Here is a 26,643-nt window from a genome sequence, read left to right as displayed (position 1 = left end):
ATGGAAAGGATGAAGATGTCACAGAGGAAGTGTTGCCATCACAAATTTCACATTAAAGGAACACTTGGAGATATTTTACAAGTTTGAAAGTATAAAGGTTAACGTGTCGGAAGCTGATCCAGTTTAGAAACAGTGAGACAATTTCTGTGCCAAGGCATAGAAAAGATGTGTGCTCTGTATTGTAAGTTATATGAGAAGAAGGGAGACGCTGTTCAAATTATAGTATTTCTTTTCATCTAAAATGAAAGGGCTGGAGTAGATGGTGTCTAAAATTTCTGGAATTCTCAAATATAATGACTCTATGGAACTATACGAATCTGTAATGTTCTTTTAATATAGTGTAATGATTCTAACCTTCATCACTCCTTTTTAAAATCTAATCATACTACAGATTCATCCCTTTCATAATCCCAAATGGCTTTTATGCTGAAATTGACAAGTGTATCCTAAAATTCATATGGAAGTGCAAGGAACCCAGAATACTTAAAGAAATCTTGAAAAGAACAGATTTGGAGGACTCACTCTTCTGGATTTCAAAACTTACTACAAATATGATACCAGCGCTGGATAGACATAGAGATTGATGGAATAGATAGAGTCCAGAAATACCCATACATTTTTGGTCAACTGACTTTCAACATAGGTACCAAAACAATTTAAAGGGGGTTAAAAATAGTCTTTTCAACAAATGATGCTGGAACATGGATGCAGCTGGAGGCCACTATCCTAAGCAAATTAATGCAGAAGCAGGAAACCAAATAGCACATGTTCTCACTTAAAGTTTGGAGGTAAGCATTGGGTATACATGGACACAAAGAAGGGAACAATTAATTCTAGGTATTCCAAAACGGGGTAGGGAGTGGGGGAAGTGTCGACAAACCTATTGAATACTATGTTCACTACTTGGGCAATGGGAACATTAGAAGCCAAAACATCAACATCACATAATATACCCATGTAACACACCTGCATACGTAACCCCTGGATCTAAAATAAGAAACAAAACAAAGATCAAATGATTCTGGGAAAAAAGGATACCTATCTGCAAAAGAATGAATCTGGACCCCTATCTCATACTGTATACAAATATTAACTCCAACTGTATTACTGACCTAAATATAAGAGCTAAACCATAAACATATTAGGATAAAAAAATGACTAAATTCTTGTGACCTTGCATTAGGTAATGGTTTCTTAGCTATGACACTAAAAGCACAAACAACTAAAGGAAAAATAAATTGGGCTATATTAAAATTCATTAGGTAATGGTTTCTTAGCTATGACACTAAAAGCACAAGCAACTAAAGAAAAAATAAATCGGGCTATATTAAAATTTAATATGTTTTCTGCTGCAAATGATACCATCAAGAAAGTGAAAAGACAGCACACGAGATGAAAGAAAATATTTGCAAATCATATACGAGATAAAAGATTTGTATAAAGAATATATAAAGAATTCTTATAATTCAACAGAAAGCAAATAACTCAGTTTTTAAAAGTGCACAAAGTGAATTGAACCTAACAAACATATACAAAATATTCTATCCAAGAAAAATGCAGAATATACATTTTTGCAACTGCACATGGAACATTCTCCAGAATAGACAATATATTAGGCCACAAAATAAGTCTTCATACACTTAAAAAGATTAAAACCACACAGCATGTATTTTTTAATCATGATAGAGTGAAATTAGAAATCAATGGCAGAAAGTAAACTGGAAGATCTACAAATGTGTTTAAATTAAACAAGATGCTCTTAACCAGTGAGGCAAAGAAGAAATCACAAGGGTAATTAGAAAATAGAATGTCTTGTCTTTTTTTTTTGACGGAATCTTATTCTATTACCCAGGTTGGAATGCAGTGGCGTGATTGTGGCTCACTGCAACCTCTGCCTTCCAGGCTCAAGCAATTCTCATGCCTCAGCCTCCTGAGTAGCTGGGATTACAGATACACACCACCATGCTCAGCTAATTTTTTGTAGAGATGGGGTTTTGCCATGTTGGCCAGGTGGTCTTGAACTCCTGACCTCAAGCAATCCACCCTCCTTGGCCTCCCAAAGTGCTGGGATTACAGGCATGAGCCACCAAGTCTGACAGAAAATATAATGAGACAAATGAAGATGAAACCACAACATACCAAAACTTACAGGATGCAGTGAAAGCAACTAAATGGGACATTAATAGCTGTAAATACTTACATTAGAGAAGAAACATCTCAAATCAAAAACCTAACTTTACATCTTAAAGAACTAGAAAAAGAAAAACTAAATCCAAAACTAGCAGAAAGAAAGAAATAATAAAGATTAGAGCAGACATATAAATAAAATACAGAACTAAAAAATCACAGATGAAGTCAACAAAACTAAAAGTTGTTTCTTCAAAAAGATAATAAAATAGAAAAAGTTTTAGTTAACTTGACTAAGAGAAAAAGAAAGAAGACTCAAATAACTAAAATCAGAAATAAAAGAGGAGACATTACTACCAATCTTACAGAACTAAAAATATATGAGACTGCTATGAACAGGTGTTTGCTAACAAATTAGATAACCTGGATGAAATGTGCAAATTCCTAAAAAGGCAGAATCTACCAAGACTGAATCATAGAAGTAGATTATATGAATAGACCTAAATTGAGTAAGAAGATTGACTCAGTAATCAAAAACCTTCCAATAAAGAAAAGCTCAGGACCAGATGGCTACACTGGTGAATTCTACCAATCATTTTTTTTGGGGGGGGGACAGGGTCTCACTATTTTGCACATACTGGATGGAGGGCAGTGGTGCAGTTATGGCTCATTGCAGCCTTTTCCTTGTGGGCTCGAGTGATCTTCAGCCTCCCAAATATTTTCCAAACAATTAAAGAAGGATTAACAGCATTTGTTTTCAAGGTCTTCCAAAAAATTGAAGAGGAAGGAACACTTCCAAACTCATTATATTATGCCTGGATTACCCTGATACCAAATCCAGACAAAGACACTACAATAAAAGAAAGCTACAGACCAAAATCCCTTATGAATATTGATGCAGAAAATCCTTAACAAAATACTAGCATACTGAATTCAGTGGCATATTAAAAGGATTATATGCCATGGTCAAGAGAGATTTATTCCTGGGATGCAAGGGCAGTTCAACATACAAAAATCATTAGTGTAATACATTATCATACTAACAGAATGAAGTGTTTCTGTGCAGAAATACAGCTTCATTTCTCTTGGTAAAATACCTAGGATTGGAATTGCTGAGTCATATGATAACTCTTTATTTAACTTGTTGAGGCACTGTCAAATATTTTTTCACAGCAGCTGAATAATGTTTTATTTCAAAACATTTTACAAAGTTACAGTAATCAAAGCAATGTGGTGCTGACATAAAGATAGCAAATGGACCAATGTAATAGGGAGACTAGAGATAAAATCTCTGATTTGTAGTTGAATGGTCTTTGACAAGGGTGCTCAATGGGGAAAGGTGTTCAACAAATGGGTGCTGGGTAAAATGAATGTCCATATGCAGAAGAATGAAGTTGAACCCTTTCCTTACATCATATAATTAATTCAAAAAGCATTGAAGACCTAAATGTAAGACCTAAAACTATAAAACTCTTAGAAAAAAACATGGGGCAACATGCCTCATGATTTTAGATTTTTTTCAATGATTTCTTGGATATGACACCGAAATCACAGGCAACAACAACAACAAAAAAAACAGATAAATTGGACAACATCAAAATTATAAACTCGTGCATCCAAGAACACTACTAATAGAGTGAAAAGGCAACTCATGGGATGGAAGAAAATGTTTGTAAATTGTATATCTGGTGAAAAGATTAATTTCCAGAATTTTAAAAAGAACTCTTACAAGTCTATAACAAAAGCCATCAAACAACCCAATTCAGAAATAAGCAAATGACTTGAATAGACCTTTCTCCAAAGATGCTATACAAATGGCAAATTAGTACATTAGAAGATGGTTAACATCACTAATCATTAGGGAAATACAAATCAATTCCACAGTGAGATAACACTTCATAGCCATTAAGAAGGCTATTATATAAAAAACAGTAAATAACAAGTGTCGGTGAGGATCTGGAGAAGTTGGAACTCTTGTGTATTGCTAGTAGGAATGTAAAATTGTGCAGCCACTATGGAAAACAGTATGGCAGTTCTTCAAAAATTTAAACACAGAATTATCATATGATCTAGCGATTTCACTTCTGGAGATATATCTAACACAATTGAAAACAAAAATGGGGCCTAAACAGATGTTTTTGTAGCCATGCTTACAGCAACATCATTCACAAGTCAAAAGGTGGAAGCATCCCAAATGTCCATTAATAGAGGAATGTGTAATAAAATGTGGTATGCACATAAAATAGATATTATTTGACCTTAACATGGAATAATATTCTGATACATACTACAACATGGATTAACTTTGAAGCCGTTATGCTAAGTGAAATAAGCCAGTTATAAAAAGACAAATATTACGTGACCCGAGTTATATGAGGTACCCAGAACAGTCAATTTCATACAGACAGAAAGTAGAATGGTAATTGCTTAGGGTTGGGGGAGGGGAAAATAAAGAGACATTGGCCAAAGGGTACAAACATTTGGTTAGTTATAAGATGAATAAACTCTAGGGATCAAAGGTACAGCATGGGCACTATAGTTTAAAATATGGTGTTGTATACTTGAAATTTGTTGAGAGTAGATCTTAATTGCTTTCACCACACACTGAAAAAAAAAAAAAAACTGTAACTAGGTGAAGTGCTAGATGTGGTAACTAATTTCATTGTGGATATAAGTATAAGGTTTCAGTTTGGGATGATAAAAAAAATTCTGGAGATGTATGGTGGTGATGGTTGCAAAAGAGTGTGAATGTTGTTTATGCCACAGAACTATACCCTTAAAAATAATTTAAAAGGTAAGATTTATGTTTTGTATATTTTGATACAATAAAAAGCCACACAAAATGAAAATATTAATTAGCTTGATTTAATCATTTCACAATGTATATATGTATCATAGCATCACATTATACTCTATAAATGTATATAGTTTTTATCAGTTAAAAATAAAATATTTTTAAGTGAAAAAATGAACAAAGGAATTGAATAGCTATTTCTCCAAGAAAGATGTACAAATGGCCAATATGTACATGAAAAGGTGTTTAACCTCATTAGTCATTATGAAAATGCAAAAGAAAACCACATGGAGATACCACTTCACACTTACTTGAGTAGGCATAATAAAGAGAGAAAATAACAAATGTTGGCAAGGATATGAAGAAATTGGAACCCTTTTGCATTGCCAATGGTAATGTAAAATGATGCAGCTTCTGTGAAAAAATATTTGACAGTGCCTCAGAAAGTTAAATAAAGAGTTATATGACACAGCAATTCCACTCCTAGTTATTTTCCCAAGAGAAATGAAGCTGTATTACTGCACAGAAACTTGTACATGAATGTTCACAGCAGCCAAAAAGTGAAGAAAACCCAAAATACAAGAATGGCTAAACAAAGTGTGCTATCCCAGAGAAAATTGAGGAGAGTGAGGATCATCATGGTGGACAGGAGACAGGACTAGATTGCAGCTCCAACTTGGACAGACAGAGCAGCATACAGAGGCATGCATTGTGAGTTTAGTTCCAGATCAACTGCAACAACAAACCAGTAATCACAAGAGGATGCGCAGCCCCTCTGAAGGAAGTGGACTTCTCTTGCAGGACCCAGGAGACACCCCAAATACTGTGAGTGCCCCAAATACAGAAGTGGAAAGTAGAGATCCTTCTCTCCCAAATACACACCCCCACTGGAGAAACTGGAGGTCTGTTCATGGGAGAAGTTTCTGACCTCACCTGGAGCTGAGTCCATTTAGAGAGCCGAGTGAAATACAGGGGTAGAGGAAGTAGCAGGAAAGGCCCTGGGAGCTTGCTGGGTCACCAAGCAGGCCATTCCTGCCTGGCACCACAGGGATCCATCGGGAGGGCAGCCAGAGGAGTGGAGGAAAGCACCATAGGGGGAAGGAAGCTTCCAGCTGAACTTTGTAACAATTTGAACCAGGTGAGAAGCCTCCTGGCCAGAACTCGGGGGAGGGCATGAATCCAGTGTGCAGACTCCACAGATGGGGGAAAAACCAAGCCCTTTTCTTTTGCAACTTGGAGGCAGGTTGCCTGGGGCAAGTTCTCAAGCCCTGCTCACCCACCACCTGGAAACAGACTTGGGGCTGTTAATAGGGGCACAGTGGTAGTAAGATCTGTCCTTTGATGTGTGTGGGAGCTGGGTGAGGCCTGTGACTGCTGGTTTTCACCCACTTCTCTGACAACCTGCATGACTCAGCAGAGGCAGCCGTAATTCTCCTAGGTACACAACCCCATTGACCTGGGAACCTCACCCCCATCCCCCACAGCAGCCACAACAACACCTGCCCAAGGAAGGTCTGAGCTCAGAGGTCCCTAGCCCTCCCCCCAACTGTTGGGCCTTCTGTATCCACCCTAGTGGCTGAAAACAAAGGGCATAAAATCTTGAGAGTTCTAGGACCCCACCTACCTCTGGTTCCTCTCCATACTACCACAGCTGATGCTCTAGCCAACCAGCCCCAAAATAGAGCATTAAACCACCAAAGATAAGAACCCTCACAGAGTACATTTCACCCCCTGCCAGCTCCACTGGAACAGGTGCTCCTACCCATGGCTGAGAGACCATAGATGGTTCACATCACAGGACTTTGTGCAGACAATTCTCAGTACCAGCCGAGAGCTGGATAGACTTTCTGGGTGGTTAAACCAAGAAGAGAGACAACAGTCACTGCAGTGCCACTCACAGGAAGCCACATCCATAGGAAAAGGGGGAGAGACTACATCAAGGGAACATCCCATGGGACAAAAAGATCTGAACAGCCTTCAGCTCTAGACCTACCCTATTACAGAGCCTACCCAAATGAGAAGGAACCAGAAAAACAACTCCGGTAATATGAAAAAACAAGGCTCTTTAACACCCTGCGTCCCCCCCCCCCAAAAAAAAGTCACACTAGTTCACCAATAATGGACCCAAACCAAGAAGAAATCCCTGATTTACCTGAAAAAGAATTCAGGAGGTTACTTATTAAGCTAATCAGGGAGGCACCAGAGAAAGGTGAAGCCAGTGTAAGGAAATCCAAAAAATGATACAACAGGTGAAGGGAGAAATATTAAAGGAAATAGATAGCGTAAATAAAAACAATCAAAACTTCAGGAAACAATGAACACACTTATAGAAATGCAAAATGCTCTGGAAAGTCTCAGCAATAGAACTGAACAAGTAGAAGAAATAAATTCAGAGCTCAAAGACAAGGTCTTCAAATTAACCCAAATCCAACAAAGACAAAGAAAAAAGAATAAGAAAATATAAACAAAGCCTCCAAGAAGTCTGGGATTATGTTAAGCAACCAAACCTAAGAATAATTGGTGTTTCTGAGGAAGAAAATAAATCTAAAAGTTTGGAAAACATATTTGGGGAATAATTAAGGAAAACTTCCCCAGCCTTGCTAGAGACCTAAACATTCAAATACAAGAAGCACAAATAACACCTGGGAAATTCATCACAAAACAATCATTGCCCAGGGACATTGTCATCAGGTTATCTAAAGATAAGATGAAGGAAAGAATCTTAAGAGCTGTGAGACAAAAGCACCAGGTAACCTATAAAGGAAAACCTATCAGATCAGCAGCAGAATTCTCAGCAGAAACCCTACAAGCTCAAAGGGATTGGGGCCCTATCTTCAGCCTCCTCAAACAAAACAATTATCAGCCAAGAATTTTGTATCCAGTGAAACTAAGCATCATATATTAAGGAAAGATACAGTCGTTTTCACACAAACAAATGTTGAGAGAATTCGCCACTACCAAGCCACCACAACAAGAACTGAGGAAAGGAGCTCTAAAACTTGAAACAAATCCTAGAAACACATCAAAACAGAACCTCTTTAAAGCATAGATCACACAGGACCTACAAAACAAAACTACAGGTTAAAAGGCCAAAATAAAAACCCCAAAAATACCAAGGTACACAGGCAACAAATAGCATGATGAATGCAATGGTACCTCACATCTGAATACTAACATTGAGTGTAAATGGCCTAAATGCTCTACTTAAAAGATACAGAACTGCAGAATGGATAAGAACTCACCAACCAATGATCTGCTGCCTTCAGGAGACTCACCTAACACATAAGGACTCACATAAACTTAAAGTAAAGGGGTGGAAAAAAAGCCTTTCATGCAAATAGACACCAAAAGCAAGCAAGAGTAGCTATTGTTATATCAGACAAAATAAACTATAGCAACAACAGTTAAAAGAGGCAAAGAGGGACATTATATAATTCTAAAGGGCCTTGTCCAACAGGAAAATATCACAATCCTAAATATATATGCACCTAACACTGGAGCTCCCAAATTTATAAAACAATTACTAATGGACCTAAGAAATGAGATAGACAGCAACACAATAATATTGAGGGACTTCAGTCCTCCACTGACAACACTAGACAGGTCATCAAAACAGAAAGTCAACAAAGAAACAATAGATTTAAACTATACCTTGGAACAAATGGACTTAACAGATACATACAGAACATTCCATCCAACAACCACAGAATACACATTCTATTCAAAAAGTCCTTGAACTTTCTCCAAGATAGACCATATGATAGGCCATAAAACAAGCCTCAATAAATTGAAGAAAATTGAAATCATGTCAAGCACTCTCAGACCACAGTGGAATAAAACTGGAAATCAAATCCAAAAGGAACCTGCAAATACATGGACTTTAAATGACTTCCTCTTGGGCTGGGCATGGTGGCTCACGCCTGTAATCCCAGCACTTTGAGAGGCCAACTTGGGCGGATCACCTGAGGTCAGGAGTTCGAGACCAGCCTGGCCAACATGGCGAAACCTTGTGTCTACTAAAAATACAAAAAAATAGCTGGGCATGGTGGCAGGTGCCTGTAATCCCAGCTACTCAGGAGGCCAAAGCAAGAGAATTGCTTGAACCTGGGAGGCGGAGGTTGCAGTGAGCCGAGATTATGCCACTGCACTCCAGCCTGAGTGACAGAACAAGATTCCATCTTCAAGAAAAAAAAAAAAAGAAAAAGAAAAGAAACCTGCTCCTAAATGAGCATTGGGTCAAAAACGAAATCAAGATGGAAATTGAAAAATTATTTGAACTGAAAGATAATAATGATATAACCGATCAAAACCTTTGGGATACAGCAAAGGTGGTGCAAAGAGGAAAGTTCTTAGCCCTAAATGCCTACATCACAAAGACTGAAAGAGCACAAACTGACATTCTAAGGTCACACCTCAAGGAACTAGAGAAACAAGAGCAAATCAAACCCAAACCCAGCAGAAGAAAGGAAATCACCAAGATCAGAACTAAATGAAATTGAAACAAAAAAAAAATTACAAAAGATAAATGAAACAAATAGCTGGTTCTTTGAAAAGATAAATAAAATTGATAGACCATTAGCAAGATTAACCAAGAAAAGAAGAGAGAAAATCCAAAGAACCTCATGAAGAAATGACACAGGAGATATTACAACTGACACCACTGAAATATTATTCAAGGCTACTATGAACACCTTTATGCACATAAACTACAAAACCTAGGACAGATGACTGAATTCCTGGAAAAATAAAACCCTCCCATCTTAAATCAGGAAGAATGAGACACCCTGAACATACCAATAACAAGCCGCAAGATTGAAATGGTAATTAAAAAATTACCAACAATAAAAAGTCTAGGACCAGATGAATTCACAACAGAATTCTACCAGACATTCAAAGAAGAATTGGTACCAGTACTTTTGACACTATTCCACAAGATAGAGAAAGAAGGAGCCCTCCCTAATTCATTTTAGGAGGCCAGCATCAGCCTAATACCGAAACCAAAAAAGAAAACTGCAGACCGATATCCTTGATTAACATCGATGCTAAAATCCTTGACAAAATACCAGTTAACTGAATCCAAAAACATATCAAAAAGATAATCCACCATGATCAAATGGGTTTCATACCAAGGATGCAGTGATGGTTTAACATACGTAAGTCAACAGATGTGATATACCGCATAAACAGAATTAAAAACAAAAGTCACATGATCATCTCTATAGATGCAGAACAGACATTCAACAAAATTCAGCATCACTTTACGATTAAAACTCTCAGCAAAATTGGCATACAAGGGACATACCTCAATGTAGTAAAAGCTGTCTATGACAAACCCACAGCCAACATAATAGCGAATGGGGAAAAGTTGAAAGCATTCCATCTGAGAACTGGAACAAGACAAGGATTCCCACTCTCACCACTCCTCTTCAACATAGTAGTGGAAGTCCTAGCCAGAACAATCAGACAAGAGAAAGAAAAAAAGGACATCCAATCGGTAAAGAGGAAGTCAAACTGTCACTGTTTGCTGACAATATGATTGTTTACCTTGAAAACCCTAAATACTCCTCCAGAAAGCTGCTAGAACTGATAAAAGAATTCAACAAAGTTTCCGGATACAAGATTAATATACACAAATCAGTAGCTCTTCTTTACACCAACAGTGACCAAGCAGAGAATCAAATCAAGAACTCAACCCCTTTTACAATAGCTGCAAAAAATAAAATAAAATAAAATACTTAGGAATACACCTAACCAAGGAGGCGAAAGACCGCTCTACAAGGAAAACTACAAAACACTGCTGAAAGAAATCATAGACGACACAAACAAATGGAAACACATCCAATGCTCATGGATGGGTAGAATCAGTATTGTGAAAATGACCATACTGCCAAAAGAGTCTACAAATTGGACGCAATCCCCATCAAAATACCACCATTGTTCTTCACAGAATTAGACAAAAACAATTGTAAACTTCATTTGGAACCAAAAAAGTGCTCGCATAGCCAAAGCAAGACTAAGCAAAAGGAACAAATCTGGAGGCATCACACTACCTGAGTTCAAACTATACTGTTAAGGCCGTAGTCACCAAAACAGCATGGTACTGGTATAAAAACAGGCACATAGACCAATGGAACAGAATAGGCAACCCAGAAATGAACCAAAATACTTACAACCAACTGATCTTAGATAAAGCAAACAAAAACATAAAGTGGGGAAATGACACCCTTTCCAACAAATGGTGCTGGGTTAATTGACTAGCCACATGTAGGAGAATGAAACTGGATTCTCATCTCTCACCTTATACAAAAATCAACTCAAGACGGATTAATGACTTAAATCTAAGACCTGAAACTATAAAAAATCTAGAAGATATCATTGGAAAAATCCTTCCAGACATTGGCTCAGGCAAGGATTTTATGACCAAGAGCCCAAAAACAAATGCAATAAAAACAAGATAAATAATTGGGATTTAATTTAACGAGCTTTTGCACAGCAAAAGGAGCAGTCAGCAGAGTAAACAGACAACCCACAGACTGGGAGAAAATCTTCACAATCTACATATCTGACAAAGGACTAATATCCAGAATCTACAACTAACTCAAACAAATCGGTAAGAAAAAAAACAAACAAACAAAGAATCCCATCAAAAAGTGGGCTAAGGACATGAATAGACAATTCTCAAAAGAAGATATACAAATGACCAACAAACATATGAAAAAATGCTCAACATCACTAATGATCAGGGAACTGCAAATCAAAACCACAATACAACACCACTTTACTCCTGCAAGAATGGCCATAATAAAAAAATCAAAAAACAGTAGATCTTGGTGTGGATGTGGTGATCAGGGAACACTTGTACACTGCTGGTGGGAATGTAAACTAGTACAGCTACTCTGGAAAATGGTGTGGAGATTCTTAAAGAACTGAAAGTAGAACTACCATTTGATCCAGCAATCCCACTATTGGGTATCTACTCAGAGGAAAAGAAGTCATTATACAAAAAAAATATATATTTGCACATGAATGTTTATAGTAACACAATTCGCAATTGCAAAATCATGGAACCAACCCAAATGCCCATCAATCAAATAACTGATAAACTGTGGTATATATATATACAATGGAATACTACTCAGCCATCAAAAGGAATAAATTAACAGCATTTGCAGCGACCTGGATTAGATTGGAGACTATCATTCTAATGAAGTAATTCAGGAATGGAAAACCAAACATTGTATGTTCTCCCTGATGTGTGGGAGCTAAGCTTTGGGGATGCAAAGGAATAAGAATGATACAGTGGACTTCGGGGACTTGTGAGGAAGGGTGAGAGGAGGGGCAAGGGATAAAAGACTACAAATATGGTGCAGTGTATACTGCTTGGGTGATGGGTACACCAAAATCTCACAAATTACCACTAAAGAACTTACTCATGTAACCAAATACCACCTGTACCCCAATAACTTATGGAAAAATGTAAAAAACAAGCGAACAAAAACCAAAGTGTGCTATCCCATGCAATGGAATATCATTTGACAATTTTAAAAAATGGCGTACTGATACATGGTGTAAAATGGGTGAACCTTGAAAACATTATGCTAAGTGAAATAAGCAAGGCACAAAATAACCGTGTATCATATGGTTTCATTTATATGAAATGTCCAGAATAGGCAAATCTGTATAAAGAGAAGGCAGATTAGGTTTTGCTAGGGCTTGGAGGGAGTGAGAATGAGGAATGACTGCTAATGTGTACAGTTTCCTCTAGGGGGAAATGGAAAATTTTCTAAAATTACATTGTGATGATTGTTGGACAATCCTATGAAGATACTGAAAACATTGAATTGTACACTTTAAGTGGATGAATTGTATGGTATATAAATTATATCTCAATAAAGTTATTTTAAAGCAATGCACATTATTGAAAATCTACAAAGTTTCTACTAATAACATGTAATGTTTTTAGTTGTCTTTAAATTACTGTCTTTATTTTAGGGTGTTTTTTAGTTCTAGAATCTTGAGATTTGATGAACAAATGGGTGTTATTTTCCTCACAATTAACTTTGGACACATTTTAAGTAATTGTATGTGCTGTGATTGCTAGAACTACACATGCTGTGCTAGTATGGAATAGCATGATTTATGAATAATTTTTTCTTTAATATTTTGAGCCACTTGTCGGCTCATTGGGCTGATGTTTGGAGCAATTTGCTATTATGCCTACCTTGGGTGGTAAAAGATAGTATAGAGCTCATTATCTTTTAAGTTTTGTTCATATTCTTTTTCTCTAAGTTCATCATTACCTTAGACATACTGCTATTGAATTTCATGTGGCGGCTTTGGCCTGCTCAGGCATCCTTGAGCCATTATTTATCAGTTTGTTACTGTTAGCTTAATATTTCACTACTTGGAAGAACTAAATAACATGCAAATTTGAAGGTCTTACTGTGTAATTCCTTTTCTAGATAATTAAAATGTTAATAGTTGCTCAATGGATCTAAAGCTTCAGTTATGCACAGTGAGTAAGTTTTACAGATCTGTTATACAATATGGTGCCTACAGTTAACAGTACAGTATTGTTCACCTTAAAATATGTTAAGAGGATAGATTTCATGTTAAGTGCTCTTACCACAACCCCCCCCACACACAAGAACATGAAGAAATTTTTGGAGGTGATGGATATGTGTAGTACTTTGTGCTGATGGTATCATGGGTATATGCATATATCCAGACTCATAAGTGTGTATGCATTATGTGCGGTTTTATATATAGATTAATAAAGTTTTTAAAAAAGTATCTCTGCATGCACTTTTAAATTTCCCTCTGTTAATATTCTGGGTCTAAAATAGAACCTATTTATGGTTTTATTCATGGTCCTTAATCTCCAATTACAGATAATGTTGTAAAAACATTAACAATTATATGGGGACCATGACTTCCAAGTGATGGACTACTGTTGTAATATTCTTCTCGCCATAAAGCAAGATATGATATTTACTCTTTCTCCTCAAATATTTTCCATTTGTTGTCTTTTTTTTCCCCCAGTGGCAATGCTTCTTTAATTTTACAATGGAGTGTAAGAACAAAAGTGTTTAGCCTTCTTACCAATAGATGTCTTCTATTTTGTAAAGTTTATTCTGAATTTTAGGTTATAGTATGGAATGGAGGAGAAGATGCTGTTACTAAGACATAGTAGAGATTGGCTATGATCCAAATACCATTAAATTACAATTTGAATCTTAACAACAAAGAAGATATCAAATTGACTCCTTTTTCTACGTGATACAACACAGTGACCTTGAAAGCAGTTTCAGGCTTGTCTTTCAGTGTTACTGTAGTCATTAGATAGTTTCACAATGGTAAATGTGACTTATTAGGTATGAGATATTTCATTTTCAGAATTATATCAAAGCTTGACATTAGAACAGATGTAGATATTTGCAGCTGTGTGTCCGAGTCATTCAAATCGCTTCTATCTAGAAGTGCAAGTAGATTTGAATTTTCCTTTCCCAGAGTGATTTGCAAGATTTGTGTCCAGTTTATAGATTTTCTGAGCACTGTCTTCTTTATCTCTTCTTGCTTACCTTTTTTGAAACTCATTGTTTTCCCTGCATGTATGTGAATAAGAAAAGGCTAGATAAACCTTAAGCTAGCAAATGTCAGTGTTTTTTTCAGAAGCCCTAATAAAATATTTACGTTATTTTTAAAAGGTACTTGGTTTGAAGGAGTAGGACCATAAGAGTGATTACAGAAACGGTATTTGGGGGCAAGTGCTGGCTGAACTTAGAGATTGGGCTTAGAGTAGTCCCCCCTTACCATGGGGGATACATTCCAAGACTCCCCATTGGATGCCTGAACCTGTGGATAATACCTAACCTTTTATGTACTGTGTGTTTTTTTTCCATCTGGTAACAGACAGCTACTAAGTGACTCATAAACAGGTAGTGTTTATAGTGTGGATATGCTGGGCAAAGGAGTAGTTTAGGTTTCAAGAGGGATGGAATGGGACAACATGAGATTTTATCATGCTACTCAAAATGACATGCAATTCAAAACTTATAAGTTATTTATTTCTGGAATTTTCAATATTTTCACAACACAGGTAACCGAAACCATGGATTGCAAAACCATTCATAAGGAAGAATTTCTGTACTTTTAGAATTTAATGTACTTTAGTATCATAAATAATCCAGAGTTTGCCTTCTGCCTTTCAGATTTACCACTAGCAGAATATTGGAATTTTTTTCTTGTTTTTTTATTTTGGTACATATATTTAATTTGTTCACGAATAACAAAAAGAATCATGATAGTTTATTCAAAGGTTTCCCATGTAAACATCTAAGATGGGACCAATTCAATCCAAAATTTAATTGTATACCTATTATGTGCCTCAAAATGAACTAGATATTTGATTTACAAGGTTCAGAAAAAATATATATATTCCCAGCCCAAGATTCTTAATTTTTTAAAATAATAGGATGTAAGGAAAAAAAGACTTTAGTTTAAAAAGCTATTACCATAATGCAGAAACATGAGTCACAAATAGATCTGACTCACCTGCAAGTGTATGTACTAAGTGAGGAAGGAAGCATTCAGTAGGTGATGTTGAACACTAGCACTTTATTGTAAAGATCATGATCTTCATGAGCAAAGCAGTAAGCCCTGCAGTAGAGATTTAGTGTTAAGGTATGTGTTGCCATTGTTATTGGGGAAAACTTGTTTTAATTGTGAAAGTGGGTATGAATTCTTCTAAGGCTCTATTGGAAAAAAATGTAATGCAAATATTCATTGAGCAAAAATGGTTATACATATGTGAATTATCTCTTACCCAAAATAAACTTTCAGTGTAATTAAGGAGTTAAGACTTGCATATATGAAGCCATTGTAGACATGACAGAGTTAGAACCTACCCTAACCTCTTGGGGTAAACTCTCTTTGTCCAGGAATGCTTCATGGAAGAAATGGGATTTTTCTTTTCTTGTTAAGAGGCAGGGTCTCACTCTGTCATCCAGGCTGGCCTGCAGTGGCATGATCACGGCTCAATATAGCCTTGACCTCCTAGGCTCAAGCCATCCTCCTACCTCAGCCTCCTGAGTAGCTGGGACTACAGGCATGAACCACTGCACCCAGCTGATCTTTTAATTTTTTATAGAGACAGAGTCTCCCTTTGTTACCCAGGCTGGTCTTAAACTCCTGGGCTCAATCCTCCAGCCTTAGCTCCCCAAAGTGCTAGAGCCACAACACTCAGCCAGAAGTGGGATTTTAGATGTCCACTGAAGAATTGATAGACTTCCTTATGTTACAGTGAAAATCACCTTTTTCAGTAGAACCTACTATAGCTTTTGGTTGACATGTATACTGGAAGCAATGAATTGCATCATGGCACAGTAGGAATGGTAAACACAGGTTCTGAAGTCAGACTGTTTGACTCCAAATTCGGATTTTACCACTTACTAGCTCCATCACTATAACATGGGGATAATAACAGTATCGTTCTAATAGGGTTGTTAAGGATTAATGAGAATTAATTAGCATAATACATCTATATACTGTGTGAATAGTATGAACTATGTAGTCTGATTGACTACATAGCTGATTGTAGTCTGGTTCGAATCCCAGTTAAAAACCTTAGGAACTTGGCTTCTCAAGATTCAGTTTTCTCATTTATAAATGGAGATAATGAAGACTAACTCACAGGATTGTTGTGATGATTAAATGAAGCAATTTACATCAAGTACTTACTGGAGTGCCTGACATATAATAAAAGCTCTATAAATAATGTTATGTTCTTATACAATCTAAGCCATGTAGAGACTTCAATATTATCTTTTTATTCATGTTTTCAGGGTGAGCCTGGTCTGCCTGGATACCCAGGGAACCCTGGTATCAAAGGTTCTGTGGGAGATCCTGGTTTGCCTGGATTACCAGGAACCCCTGGAGCAAAAGGACAACCAGGCCTTCCTGGATTCCCAGGTAAAATTTCTCTGAAATGCTTCCTTCTTTCCTTCCTTATCTACTCCAACCAGTATCACAGAGCAGCTTCTTATTTGGCAGACTTATATTTTATTTCCCAATCGAATACTGACTAGCAACATAATCTCAAACTATCTCTTTACCTTTTCTTTGCCCAAATTTGTTTCTATATAAAATGAGGATGATTATTACTGACTCAGCAGGACAACATCCTGTGGACAGAGAGACTGTTTGGTGGAGCATTCTTCAATCTTTGACTGCTAGCCACAAATCACTTAAGAAGCCTTGCTATTTTTGTAGGTGATAATGTATACTTCCAAGCCTCTGCCTGCAGCTGATTCTCTTAGAAAGGTATGCCCAGGCACACAGCTGGTAGCAGTTGGTAGAACAATCATACAGTTCCTTCAAATGACAAGGATTGAGTCATTCAAGTAAGAGATAAGCACTATAGTCAATTATGTAGCCTGAACTAGATTATTATAGTACCTACTTGTTTAGGGTTGAATGTATTTTTCATTTGTTTTTTGAATTACACAGTGGCATGGATGAATGAATCTTTCCTTTTTATTGAAGTGAAGCGTACATATAGTAAAGTACACTTAAGACTATAGATGAGTTTTTACCTAAGTATATATATCTTTGAATTTACCATACGTATCAAGATATAAAATAGTTTCTTCATCCCATGAAGTTTACCCGTGCCCCTATGCCCCCCAACCCTGAGGTAACTACTACTATGACTTCTATTACCATCAGTTAGTTTTGCATGTTATTGAAATTCATATAAATGAAATCATACAATGATCCTTGTGTCTGGCTTTTTTCAGTCATCATTATATGTAAAAGATTCATTTATTTTGTTGCATGTGTCAGTAGTTTTTTCTTTATAATTGCTGTGCAGTATTACATTGAAAAATGTACCACAGTCAATTACACATTCTCCTGTTGATGGACTTTTGGGTTGTTTCCAGTTTGGGACTATTATTTTTAAAAATACTATTAACATTCTTTTACATGTCTTTTGGTAAACATATGTATTGATTTCTCTTAGACAAAAACTTAGTAGTAGAAATACTGAATCACAGGGTAGGTGTACATTGAACTTTAGTAGATGCTGCCAAACAGTTTTCCAAAGTGGTTTTGTAAATTAGTTTCAACAGCAATGTATGAAGTGTCCAGTTCTCCAATTGCCCATGTCCTCACCATCACTGGGTAGTGTCGGTCTTAATTTTATCTGTTTTGATGAGTATGTGGAAGCATCTTACTGAGATTTGAATTTACGTATTCCTAATGAATAATAGTATTAATCACCTTTTTATTATACTATTGGCCATTTGGATAGCATCTTTTTGAAGTTTCTTCTCAAGTACTTTTGTTCATTTTTTATTGAATTGTCTCTCCTTTTTCAAATAGATTCAGAGCAGTTCTTTATATACTCAAGATATGAGTCTTTTGTCAGATACATATATTGCAAATCTGTTCTCTGTGTCTCAGATTTGCCTTTCCTAATGCTGTTGTGTAATGAACAAAAGCTGTTAATTTTAATAAAATCCAGTGTGTCAATCTTTCCTTTCACGGATAGTGATTTTTTTTATCCAATACAATAAATATTTGTCCACTTGAGGTTATAGAAATAATCTCCTAATTTTTATAACATGTTTAATGTTTAAACTTTTATATTTGGCTTATGATCTATCTCAAATAAAAATATTTTTACCTTGTGAGGTAGGGATCAAGGTTCATTTTTTTTCCAACACAGTTATCCAATTGCTCTCTACTATTTTTTTTTTAAGAACCTAAACACATCCAATAAATTACAGTCACTCTTTTGTTAGAAAGCCAAATGCTATATCTATACTCTGTGTTCTGTTCCAATGGTTTATTTTCTATTGCTGCTTTAACACAACACTGAATTACTGTAAATTTATATTAAGCCTTGAAAAATGGTCGGTAAGTGCTAGAACTTTGTTTCAGTTTTTTAAAGCTTGTCTTGGCTATTCTAATTTTTTTTGCAGGGGAAATCAGTTTATCAATTTCCATTTAAAGTATCTGTAGGGATTTTTAAGTTTGCAATAACTCTCTAGGTAAGGTAGAGGAGAATTGATATTTTGACAGTATTCAACCTTCCAATAAAATGAACATGTTATCTCTCCATTTATGTAGGTATTGAGTTTAATTTAACAATATACTGCACTTTTTGTTTTGTAAATCTTGAACATATTTTATTAAATTTATCTCTGGAAATCTGATGCTTTCTGGTGACATTTAAATCGTATTGCTTTTCCCAGTTCATCTTCCAGTTGTTTCTTGGAAGTACATAGAAATAATTGATTTAAGAATATTGAAATAATATATGAGAAAATTGCCAATTTCACTTTTTAAAATTCTGAGTTTACATAATTTTTTGTTTTATAAAATATCACCTCAGATATTTTTATTACTTCTTTTTCATTTCTTTATACCTTTTATTTCTTTGTCATGCTTAATTGCACCAGTTAGGACCTGTAGTGCAGTGTTTAATAGAAGTGGTTATAGTCGACATCATTATCTTTTTTCTAAACTCAGAGGGCAAATAATTGCTATTTTTCCATTAAATGTAGTGTTAGTGCCAGGGTTTTGGTACATATATTTTATTAAATTAAGGAAATCCCTTTCTATTCCTACTATAATGAGAATTTTTATAAAGAATGGATGTAAGTTTTATCAAATTCTTTTTCTCAATGTACAGAGATGATAAGTGTTTTTTCTCCTTTGCTCTTGATATAGTGAATTACACTGATTGATATTTTATGTAAAAACAACCCTGTATTCTTGGGATAAACTCCAAGGTGGTCATACTGTATACATTATCTTTAAGTATTATTGGACTGGATTTGCTATTTTTAAAAAAATTATATACAGCCGTGAGAGATATTGGCCTATGATTTTCTTTTCTCATAGTGTCCTTGTCAGTGTTTAAGTATAGGGATTTGCTGGCCTCCTGACCTGAGAAGTATTCCCTCTTTCTCGATTTTTTCTTTAAATGTTTCATAGAATTCACCAGTTAAGGAATCTGGATCTCTAGTTTTCTTTGTAGAAACCTTTTTAAATTACAGATTAGAAGTTTTTGTTATGTTACTATTCGGATGATTTATTTTTATGTCAGTTTAAATAAATTGTGTTTTTCAAGGAAATCGACCATTTCATCTAAATTGTCAAATTCATTGGTAGAAAGTTGTTGATAGTATCCTTGTTTTGTCCCTTTAATTTCTGCAGAATGTGTACTGAAGTCTGCATTTCAACAATGTTTTGATATAAGTAATTTTAAATTTATTTCTTTATTTTGATCAAGCCACCTAGGCATTCATTAACCTTTATTAATTGTTAAAAATTAACTTTTGTAAATGATTTTCTCTACCATTTGTTTTTTATTCCACTGATTTCTGCTTATATCTGTATTATTTCCTATCTTCTACCTTCTATGGATTTAATCTTGCTGTTCTTTTCCTAGCTTCTTTACCTGGAAGCTTAAATCATACATTTTTCAGCTTTGTGTTTTCTAATAGATGCATTTAAAAACTTAAATTTCCATCTAAGGAGTGCTTAAACCAAATCCCACAAATTTTGTTCTTTTGCGTTTTTCCTTTAATCATTCAGTTGAAGATATTTTCTAATTTTCCTGTTGATTTCTGTTTTTCTCCATAGATTATTTAGAATTGTGTTGCTCAACTTACAAATATTTGGGGGCTTCCCAGATATCTTTCTATTATTAATTTTTAATTTGGTTCTATTGTGGCCAGAATACGTATTTTGTGTGATTTAACTATTAATACTTATTGAGACTTATCATATGGCCAAATTTAGGGTTTATCTGGGTGAATTTTCCTTGTACCCTTGAAAATAATTTGTATTCTGCAATTGGTGTATTGCATTATAAATGTCCATTAGGTCAAGTTCGTTGGTAGGGTTATTAAAATCTTGTGTATTCTTACCAACTTCTTGCCTAATTGTTTTATCAATTACTGAGAGATAGGTGTTAAAATTTCCAATATGATTGTAGAATTTTCTATTTTTCTTTTTTTCTCTGTCAATTTTTTGCTGTATGTCTTTTGAGATTTTTTTTTAAGTATATATAAATTTAGGAAACTTATGTTTTCTTGAAGAGTTGACCTTTTTATCATTATGTAAAGACCCTCTTTATATTCACAATACTCTTTTTTTTGGATTTTTCTTTGTTTGATATCAGTATAGATACATCAGATTCTTGATGCTTAGTGTTAGTACAGTATAACTTTTTCTACATAATTTTTATTTTTACGTGTCTGTATATTTAAAATATGTTTCTTAGGGATAAAATACATTCATATCGTGCTTCTTTTCCAGTTCAACAATCTTTCCCATTTATTCTGAGTGTTTAGTCGATTTATATTTAATGTATGTTGTTATGTTTGAATTTTAGTCTGCCACATTGCTGTTTGTTTTATGCTCCTCCTTTGTCCCTGGTTTCCTGTTCTGTTTGGGTTCATCAGATATGCTATGGTATTCCATTCTATCTCCTCTATTGGCTTTTACCTCTACTGGCTTTTAAGCTCTCCCTGTTTCTACTATTTTTAAATGATTGCTCCAAAGATTTTAGTGTGCATTCATAATTTACCACATTCTGAATTAAATTAATGTTATGTGACTTCACATATAATGTAAGATTCTTACAACAGTATAATTTTATTTACATATAATGTTCTTTTGTGCGATTGTGTTCATATATTTTATATGATTATCATATAGGTAATAAATTTTACAATTGATTGCTATTACTATTGCTTTAAACAGCCTTTTCTAAAGAATTTAATATGAGAAACAAACCCAATTTTCATATTTACCAGCATATTTACATTTCTACTGTTCTACCCTCCCATGCAGCAGACTTCTATTTGGTATTGTTCCCTAAAGCCTGACGTTCTTCCACTGTCATTTATTGTAAAATGATTTTGCTGGTGACAAATTCTCTCACCTTTAATTTATCTGCAAATATGTTTGTTTTAGTTTCATTTTAAATACATTTTTCACTGGATATAGAAACCCATTTTTGATATTTGTTGCCTTCAGCACTTTAAATGTTTCTTCCACTATCTTTTGGTCTCCATTTTTCCTGATAATAACACGTCAATTATTTTTAATGTTTTGCTCCTTTATATTATGTCTGGCTTTTCTCTGGATATATTTGAGATTTTCTCTCTGTAGTTGGTTTTCGATAGTTTATTTTTGTTGTGGTTAGTTATGGTTGTATTTATTTTGCCCTCTATTGATATTCCTGAATCTGTAGGGTTGTTATTTTTTTTTTTTTTAATTTATTTATTATTATTGTACTTTAAGTTGTAGGGTACATGTGCATAATGTGCAGGTTTGTTACATATGTATACTTGTGCCATGTTGGTGTGCTGCACCCATCACCTCGTCATTTACATCAGGTATAAATCCCAATGCAATCCCTCCCCCCTCCCCCCTCCCCATGATAGGCCCCGGTGTGTGATGTTCCCCTTCCTGAGTCCAAGTGATCTCATTGTTCAGTTCCCACCTATGAGTGAGAACATGCGGTGTTTGGTTTTCTGTTCTTGTGATAGTTTGCTAAGAATGATGGTTTCCAGCTGCATCCATGTCCCTACAAAGGACACAAACTCATCCTTTTTTATGGCTGCATAGTATTCCATGGTGTATATGTGCCACATTTTCTTAATCCAATCTGTCACTGATGGACATTTGGGTTGATTCCAAGTCTTTGCTATTGTGAATAGTGCTGCAATAAACATACGTGTGCATGTGTCTTTATAGCAGCATAATTTATAATCCTTTGGGTATATCCCCAGTAATGGGATGGCTGGGTCATATGGTACATCTAGTTCTAGATCCTTGAGGAATCGCCATACTGTTTTCCATAATGGTTGAACTAGTTTACAATCCCACCAACAGTGTAAAAGTGTTCCTATTTCTCCACATCCTCTCCAGCACCTGTTGTTTCCTGACTTTTTAATGATCGCCATTCTAACTGGTGTGAGATGGTATCTCATTGTGGTTTTGATTTGCATTTCTCTGATGGCCAGTGATGATGAGCATTTTTTCATGTGTCCGTTGGCTGTATGAATGTCTTCCTTTGAGAAATGTCTGTTCATATCCTTTGCCCACTTTTTGATGGGGCTGTTTGTTTTTTTCTTGTAAATTTGTTTGAGTTCTTTGTAGGTTCTGGATATTAGCCCTTTGTCAGATGAGTAGATTGCAAAAATTTTCTCCCATTCTGTAGGTTGCCTGTTCACTCTGATGGTAGTTTCTTTTGCTGTGCAGAAGCTCTTTAGTTTAATGAGATCCCATTTGTCAATTTTGGCTTTTGCTGCCGTTGCTTTTGGTGTTTTAGACATGAAGTCTTTGCCCATGCCTATGTCCTGAATGGTACTACCTAGGTTTTCCTCTAGGATTTTTATGGTATTAGGTCTAACATTTAAGTCTCTAATCCATCTTGAATTAATTTTTGTATAAGGAGTAAGGAAAGGATCCAGTTTCAGCTTTCTACTTATGGCTAGCCAATTTTCCCAGCACCATTTATTAAATAGGGAATCCTTTCCCCATTTCTTGTTTCTCTCAGGTTTGTCAAAGATCAGATGGCTGTAGATGTCTGGTATTATTTCTGAGGACTCTGTTCTGTTCCATTGGTCTATATCTCTGTTTTGGTACCAGTACCATGCTGTTTTGGTTACTGTAGCCTTGTAGTATAGTTTGAAGTCAGGTAGCGTGATGCCTCCAGCTTTGTTCTTTTGACTTAGGATTGTCTTGGAGATGCGGGCTCTTTTTTGGTTCCATATGAACTTTAAAGCAGTTTTTTCCAATTCTGTGAAGAAAGTAATTGGTAGCTTGATGGGGATGGCATTGAATCTATAAATTACCTTGGGCAGTATGGCCATTTTCACGATATTAATTCTTCCTATCCATGAGCATGGTATGTTCTTCCATTTGTTTGTGTCCTCTTTTATTTCACTGAGCAGTGGTTTGTAGTTCTCCTTGAAGAGGTCCTTTACATCCCTTGTAAGTTGGATTCCTAGATATTTTATTCTCTTTGAAGCAATTGTGAATGGAAGTTCATTCCTGATTTGGCTCTCTGTTTGTCTGTTACTGGCGTATAAGAATGCTTGTGATTTTTGCACATTAATTTTGTATCCTGAGACTTTGCTGAAGTTTCTTATCAGCTTAAGGAGATTTTGGGCTGAGATGATGGGGTTTTCTAAATATACAATCATGTCATCTGCAAACAGGGACAATTTGACTTCTTCTTTTCCTAACTGAATACCCCTGATTTCTTTCTCTTGCCTAATTGCCCTAGCCAGAACTTCCAACACTATGTTGAATAGGAGTGGTGAGAGAGGGCATCCCTGTCTTGTGCCAGTTTTCAAAGGGAATTTTTCCAGTTTTTGCCCATTCAGTATGATATTGGCTGTGGGTTTGTCATAAATAGCTCTTATGATTTTGAGGTACGTTCCATCAATACCGAATTTATTGAGCGTTTTTAGCATGAAGGGCTGTTGAATTTTGTCAAAAGCCTTTTCTGCATCTATTGAGATAACCATGTGGTTCTTGTCTTTGGTTCTGTTTATATGCTGGATTATGTTTATTGATTTGCGAATGTTGAACCAACCTTGCATCCCAGGGATGAAGCCCACTTGATCATGGTGGATAAGCTTTTTGATGTGTTGCTGAATCCGGTTTGCCAGTATTTTATTGAGGATTTTTGCATCGATGTTCATCAGGGATATTGGTCTAAAATTCTCTTTTTTTGTTGTGTCTCTGCCAGGCTTTGGTATCAGGATGATGTTGGCCTCATAAAATGAGTTAGGGAGGATTCCCTCTTTTTCTATTGATTGGAATAGTTTCAGAAGGAATGGTACCAACTCCTCCTTATACCTCTGGTAGAATTCAGCTGTGAATCCATCTGGTCCTGGACTTTTTTTGGTTGGTAGGCTATTAATTATTGCCTCAATTTCAGAGCCTACTATTGGTCTATTCAGGGATTCAACTTCTTCCTGGTTTAGTCTTGGAAGAGTGTAAGTGTCCAGGAAATTATCCATTTCTTCTAGATTTTCCAGTTTATTTGCGTAGAGGTGTTTATAGTATTCTCTGATGGTAGTTTGTATTTCTGTGGGGTCGGTGGTGATATCCCCTTTATCATTTTTAATTGCGTCGATTTGATTCTTCTCTCTTTTCTTCTTTATTAGTCTTGCTAGTGGTCTGTCAATTTTGTTGATCTTTTCAAAAAACCAACTCCTGGATTCATTGATTTTTTGGAGGGTTTTTTGTGTCTCTATCTCCTTCAGTTCTGCTCTGATCTTAGTTATTTCTAGCCTTCTGCTAGCTTTCGAATGTGTTTGCTCTTGCTTCTCTAATTCTTTTAATTGCGATGTTAGAGTGTCAATTTTAGATCTTTCCTGCTTTCTCTTGTGGGCATTTAGTGCTATAAATTTCCCTCTACACACTGCTTTAAATGTGTCCCAGAGATTCTGGTATGTTGTATCTTTGTTCTCATTGGTTTCAAAGAACATCTTTATTTCTGCCTTCATTTCGTTATGTACCCAGTAGTCATTCAGGAGCAGGTTGTTCAGTTTCCATGTAGTTGAGCGATTTTGATTGAGTTTCTTAGTCCTGAGTTCTAGTTTGATTGCACTGTGGTCTGAGAGACAGTTTGTAATAATTTCTGTTCTTGTACATTTGCTGAGGAGTGCTTTACTTCCAATTATATGGTCAATTTTGGAGTAAGTACGATGTGGTGCTGAGAAGAATGTATATTCTGTTGATTTGGGGTGGAGAGTTCTATAGATGTCTATTAGGTCTGCTTGCTGCAGAGATGAGTTCAATTCCTGGATATCCTTGTTAACTTTCTGTCTCGTTGATCTGTCTAATGTTGACAGTGGAGTGTTGAAGTCTCCCATTATTATTGAATGGGAGTCTAAGTCTCTTTGTAAGTCTCTAAGGACTTGCTTTATGAATCTGGGTGCTCCTGTATTGGGTGCATATATATTTAGGATAGTTAGCTCTTCCTGTTGAATTGATCCCTTTACCATTATGTAATGGCCTTCTTTGTCTCTTTTGATCTTTGATGGTTTAAAGCCTGTTTTATCAGAGACTAGTATTGCAACCCCCGCTTTTTTTTGTTCTCCATTTGCTTGGTAAATCTTCCTCCATCCCTTTATTTTGAGCCTATGTATGTCTCTGCGTGTGAGATGGGTCTCCTGAATACAGCAGACTGATGGGTCTTGACTCTTTATCCAGTTTGCCAGTCTGTGTCTTTTAATTGGAGCATTTAGTCCATTTACATTTAAGGTTAAGATTGTTATGTGTGAACTTGATCCTGCCATTATGATATTAACTGGTTATTTTGCTCATTAGTTGATGCAGTTTCTTCCTAGCCTCGATGGTCTTTACATTTTGGCATGTTTTTGCAATGACTGGTACCGGTTGTTCCTTTCCATGTTTAGTGCTTCCTTCAGGGTCTCTTGTAAGGCAGGCCTAGTGGTGACAAAATCTCTAAGCATTTGCTTATCTGTAAAGGATTTTATTTCTCCTTCACTTATGAAACTTAGTTTGGCTGGATATGAAATTTTGGGTTTAAAATTCTTTTCTTTAAGAATGTTGAATATTGGCCCCCACTCTCTTCTGGCTTGTAGAGTTTCTGCCGAGAGATCTGCTGTTAGTCTGATGGGCTTCCCTTTGTGGGTAACCCGACCTTTCTCTCTGGC

At 35.8% G+C, this 26,643-nt stretch overlaps 1 protein-coding gene across 4 annotated transcripts in view; it reads left to right on the top strand.

Moving 5' to 3' along the window:
• The window catches only part of COL4A5 (collagen type IV alpha 5 chain), a 270,185-nt gene that overhangs the window by 197,520 nt on the left and 46,022 nt on the right, over positions 1–26,643 (top strand). For all 4 annotated transcript variants that reach the window (XM_031660975.1, XM_031660978.1, XM_031660977.1 and 1 more), the window contains exon 38: positions 16,765–16,891. In XM_031660975.1, coding sequence (XP_031516835.1) covers positions 16,765–16,891 — 127 coding nt within the window. The remainder of the gene's footprint in view (positions 1–16,764; positions 16,892–26,643) is intronic.

The sequence above is a fragment of the Papio anubis genome, chromosome X (genome assembly GCF_008728515.1).
Source record: "Papio anubis isolate 15944 chromosome X, Panubis1.0, whole genome shotgun sequence".
Taxonomy (NCBI): domain Eukaryota; kingdom Metazoa; phylum Chordata; class Mammalia; order Primates; family Cercopithecidae; genus Papio; species Papio anubis.
The sequence above is the reverse complement of the archived record's forward strand: the minus strand, read 5'-3'. Positions and strand labels throughout refer to the sequence as shown.